The 4,629-nt window shown below is 50.7% G+C and overlaps 1 protein-coding gene across 1 annotated transcript; it reads right to left on the reverse strand.

Moving 5' to 3' along the window:
- Positions 1 to 867: 867 nt before the first annotated feature.
- Positions 868 to 3,147, reverse strand: LOC119324915 (alpha-1,3-arabinosyltransferase XAT3-like). Its single transcript, XM_037598679.1, has 3 exons — positions 2,876 to 3,147; positions 2,681 to 2,788; positions 868 to 2,478 (listed from the first exon to the last, which is right to left on the reverse strand). The coding sequence occupies exons 1-3, from the start codon at positions 2,997 to 2,999 to the stop codon at positions 1,187 to 1,189; spliced, it is 1,524 nt and encodes a 507-aa protein (XP_037454576.1). The 5' UTR covers positions 3,000 to 3,147; the 3' UTR covers positions 868 to 1,186.
- Positions 3,148 to 4,629: the final 1,482 nt, after the last annotated feature.

The raw sequence follows: 4,629 nt of genomic DNA on the forward strand, positions 1-4,629 counted from the left end.
GGGCGCTGGGCTTTTCTATCCAGGCGCCCCAGCTCACGTACGCAATTTTGACTTGCTTCGCCGATCACGTAACGTGTGGCGTAACGTGTTAGGGGTGCCAGCGGATCGTCGGCGATATCTCAGTTACTACTAACCGGAGCAGTCAAGAAAAGGACTAGGTAAAAGATGGGGTGGGGTGGCTTGCTTGCTTTTCGATCACTATTTTCCGGGGAAGCATCAGCATGTCAATTTAATCTTTGCAAGACAAGGCTGTTTTTAGTTTTAAAAACTGCCGCGCGTTGGACTAGAATAATACCCAAGTGGTCGTAGCCAAAGACACCACGGCCGCAAGACCGTCGTATAGCTGAAATTAACAATTCTTCCTCGGGAGCAAATTCGCGTGTGTGAACGGAGGCAAACGAAATGCATGTACACGGGTGTAATTTATATTATCGTCTGTGTGTAATTTATATTATCGTCTGTGTTCTTTGTATTGCCATGATGTTTGATGAATAGATCGAGCAGGGGAAAGGGCAGTGGGCACCTTCACTTGTCCTCTTTCGGTTATTGATTTGAAATGTAAGAAATACAAAGAAGTCTTCATCTGTTTTGACAATGTCTACCATCATTCTATGCAAGGTTAAAATTGAGGCAACGACGTGTGCTACGGTTGGAGCGAAGCATTTGGGAAATATTCTGCCAAGAGAGCAATGTTATACAAGGGCTTTAGTTTGTCTTTGTTAGCTTCTCTTTCTTCAGCTCTGTTTGTTATAACTCTCTTTCTTTTTAGTGAATGTTATTAACTCTCTCTTAGTTAGGAATGGTGTGAATCTTTTGCCTCCATTTTGAAACGGAAAAAAAGAAGAAATGGATGAGAGACCTTATGCATTTAGCAACACCTTATGAAGGAGTATGTAATCCTTCGCCTTTTATTAGCTTCCACATGCTTCTTCCATCTTACTACTACATTTTGTAGATGTAGGACTTCATACAGACAAGATGCAGGGATAGCCGCTAAGCGCAGGTATAAAACAACCAAAGAAACTGAACGAAAGAACAGCACCAACAAACCCCTATATATGTTCTTCTACCTATGCTTCAGGATTAACCATCATGGAATTGATCAATTCGTCGACCGCGCGCAATGTACACATGATTCCGACGGATCATTACATCCATGATCAGATAGGCCCGGCCATTGACGCGCTCAGTTGTTGGCCTTGGCCTGGCGTCCATGGGGCAGCAGCTTGAGCGCCTCCAGGAACGTGAGCTTGAGCCTGCCCAGGTGCGGCCTCACGTTCTGCTTCTCCAGGTACACCGTCTTGAGCGCCTCCCACCCTTGCTTGTGGATGGAGAGCGGGTCTGTGAGCACCGGGTGGTCTTTGGGGTACTGCTCGCTCAGCGTCGTCTCGTCGAGCTGGATCTTGTACCCAATGTAGTGCAGCTGCATGTCCTTGGACGGCTCCTCGAAGGTGCCGCGGGCGAGCCACTCCAGCCCGCCGTAGGGGATCACCTGGATCAGCACGGCGCCGGTGGGGAGGAAGAGCATGTTGGTCAGCCCCGCGCCGTGCACGCCCACCATCACGTCCGCCGAGTTCACCAGCCGGGTGAACCTGGACACCTCCGTGTTGGTGTCCGGCTCGCCCACGCGCACGTCGTACCCGAGGCTCATGGCCATGTCCGCCATGGCGCGCTCGTTCAGGAAGGCGCGCGAGTTCTTGCGGGAGATGATGAGGAGCCGCGGCCGGCGCCGGATGTCCCACCGGTCGCCGCTCGGCTCGGCCGCCGCGCGCGACAGCCCGAACGCGCCCCGCAGCATCGCGCGGAAGTCCACCATCGACGCCCCCGTCGGCGTCTTGGACGCGTCCACGCCCAGCTCCTTGTGGAACGTCGGCCCGACCACCACGCTCCCGTAGCACCGGACCTCGTCGTCGTTGTCGATGTCGATCACCTCGTACTTGCTCAGCCGCTGGAAGATCTCCAGGTACCTGTTGGTCCACCACGACTTGAAGGTGCTCACCAGGAACTGGACCTCGCCGCGGAACCGGTGCGCCGTGATGAACGCCGGGACGAGCACGTCCGTGTAGTCGTGGAACAGGTTGCCGGTGAACCCGCCGGTGGAGAGCACGAAGGCCGTCGCGGAGCTGTTGACCGTGCAATGCGGGCCGCCGCCGGAGAGCGGCCGGAGGGTCCACTCCTTGACGTGCGACAGCGCGTAGGCGTCCTGCTTCCGGCAGTACGGCTTCACCTTCCATTCCCGGTCCAGCGGCCGGACCTGGATGGTCTGGCTGCGGCCCTGCACGCGCACGTCGCCGGCGGCCTCGCACGTGTCCGACCGCCGGCCCGACTCGTAGCACACCGGCTTGCCCTGGCGGTCTATGACAGCGACGGGGACGGGCGTGGTGTTTGTGCTCACGGGCGCGGGCACGCTCACGCCACCCCCGGTCGACGTGTCGGCAGGTATGGGCGGAGTTTCTTCCTCCTCCTCCTCCTCCTCCGCTGCAGATTGCAAAAGTCAGCTCAGCATCAGATCTGGTCTGATCCCCACAAACTCCATTCGATACCCATTAATTCACTCCCCATACGGCCAGGAACATCAAATTTCCTGCCGTATCATACAGCTCCGCCGAATGGAGATGGAAACAATCCCCAAGAACGAACAAATTCATCACAGGAAGGAAGCAAGGGTCGCGGCACATACCAGCTGAATCCGGAGTTGTGACCACAGCTTCATGAGCGACCTCCATCTTGACGTTTCCCTTGTTCATCCCCTGCCTCTCCTCTGCTTTGATGGCGTCCCCTGTCTTCTCTGCAGCAGGCAGGCACGCAAAGAAAGATAAATCCCCCCTCATTCAGAACCAAACGCACAAGAATCAATCACCGCGCGCGTACATACCCATGGGGGAGAGCCTCGTCCTGATGACGGAGAGCAGGACGAGGGACGCGAGCATGAAGGCGATGAGCGACGCATTCCCCAGCCGCCGCCCGTCCCCTCTCGACAGGTTCCTGGTAGACTTCATGGCCTGCCTCTGTCTCTCTCTCCCTCCCTCTCTCTCTCTCTCTCTGTGGGTGCCCGCTACCGGCAATCTTTGTCTAGCAGGAATGGTTCTCGAGGGGGGCGTGGAGCTTTATACCGGCGGTGGCGGACGGAACAGAACTAACTAGTTCTGTCGTTGAACGGGGCAAAGGCTTCTCACCCTCGTTGAAACGGTAGCGGTGTTGACCGCGTGGACAGAGACGAGGTAGCGATGACGCGACGTGGTAGACGTGGAGGCGAGCTACTCTGGCAAGCCAAAGCGAGAGGGCAGGGCAGGGGAGACTTGGGAAAAGTGACTCCGGCAGCAGAGAGCAGATCGAGCGCGCAGCTGCCGCCGTCAGTGACCAGTGCCAGCGCTCCATCGAGGATCTCCGAGCTCGGTTCCGACAGTAACTACTGCTCAGCGCCGTCGCTGTCGTCCGTTGGCTCGGGAGCTTGCTCACCTCGAGTCGGATGCCATACTGTTAAGAAGCTGACAGACTTCCAAGTTTGCTGTTGAAAAGTGCTTGCTCGCTTCAGTGTGAAGTCCAAGATTATCAACCAAGTAACTGCAAAACCAACCCCAAACTCTTTGGGTGGCTGAAGCAAGCACTTCCTAACTTCTAAAAATGGAGTGGAATTGTGTTAAAAAAAATTGGAGTGGAATCAACAGCATCGATGTTATCCTTAAAAATTAAGGCAGTTGAATCAATTACATCCCTATCAATTGCATTGTGTACTGTAGATTATTATGGATATGCGCACTATCGAAACATACTCACCCCCGCTTTCAAATGTTGATCATGTTAGTTTTGTTCTGAGTCAACTTTATAAACTCTGGTCAAGTTTATGGATAAAGATAGTGCCATCACGACGCTGGATATAAACAAATTCATTAATCTAATATCATACTCCCCCAGTCCTAAGATATATTTTATAAGAATTTTTTAAAGCCAAACTTTACGACCTTTGACCGATAAGATAGAAGAATTCGTCAACATCTGGAATACCAAATGAGTAGTATTAGGTTTATCATAAAATAAATGTTCATAAGATAGATATTTGGTACATAATGAACTTTGTCAAAAATTGTGAAGAATGATTTTGATGAATACCAATGCCCTCTATATCATGGGATGGGGAGAGTAGTAATTAATGCTCTTTAACAACTATGAATGATACTAGATGGCATGAGCCTTATTACTGGTAGACATTAATTATTCATCATGTCATTCCAAAGCAAATGATTAAATAACAATGTATGAATGGTAGACATTAACTATTCATCATGATATATATTGAAAGCATACATTAAATATCAACGTATAAATTGAGTAATCATAGTAATTAATATTATAATGGCATGTATGACCAACATGAACGTAGAATATGACTTGCCGATTCCCTTATGGTGTATTCTCAACCTTCGCGGAATCATGGTTCAACTTAACCATGGCTATATGTTGTTTATTTGTATGGGATAAGAGCCAGTTTGTGTGAGAACAAAAATCAAAGTATGTAGTGAGTAATATCCAAAATTATCTTTTTGAGAGCATTGGTTCCTTTTTTCCCTCGTAGTTCACGAATGTGTTGTTTCTTGATGCAATCTTGCACATGTATAAAGACACGAACAT

This window comes from Triticum dicoccoides, chromosome 6B (genome assembly GCF_002162155.2).
Source record: "Triticum dicoccoides isolate Atlit2015 ecotype Zavitan chromosome 6B, WEW_v2.0, whole genome shotgun sequence".
Taxonomy (NCBI): domain Eukaryota; kingdom Viridiplantae; phylum Streptophyta; class Magnoliopsida; order Poales; family Poaceae; genus Triticum; species Triticum dicoccoides.

Excerpts from the sequence above, each read along its gene's own strand:
- LOC119324915 (XM_037598679.1), bottom strand. The coding sequence starts at position 2,999 with ATGAAGTCTACCAGGAACCTGTCGAGAGGGGACGGGCGGCGGCTGGGG. Across the intron at positions 2,789-2,875 it reads GACGAGGCTCTCCCCCATGG|AGAAGACAGGGGACGCCATC; the intron begins GTATGTACGCGC and ends TGCCTGCTGCAG. Across the intron at positions 2,479-2,680 it reads CACAACTCCGGATTCAGCTG|CGGAGGAGGAGGAGGAGGAG; the intron begins GTATGTGCCGCG and ends TGCAATCTGCAG.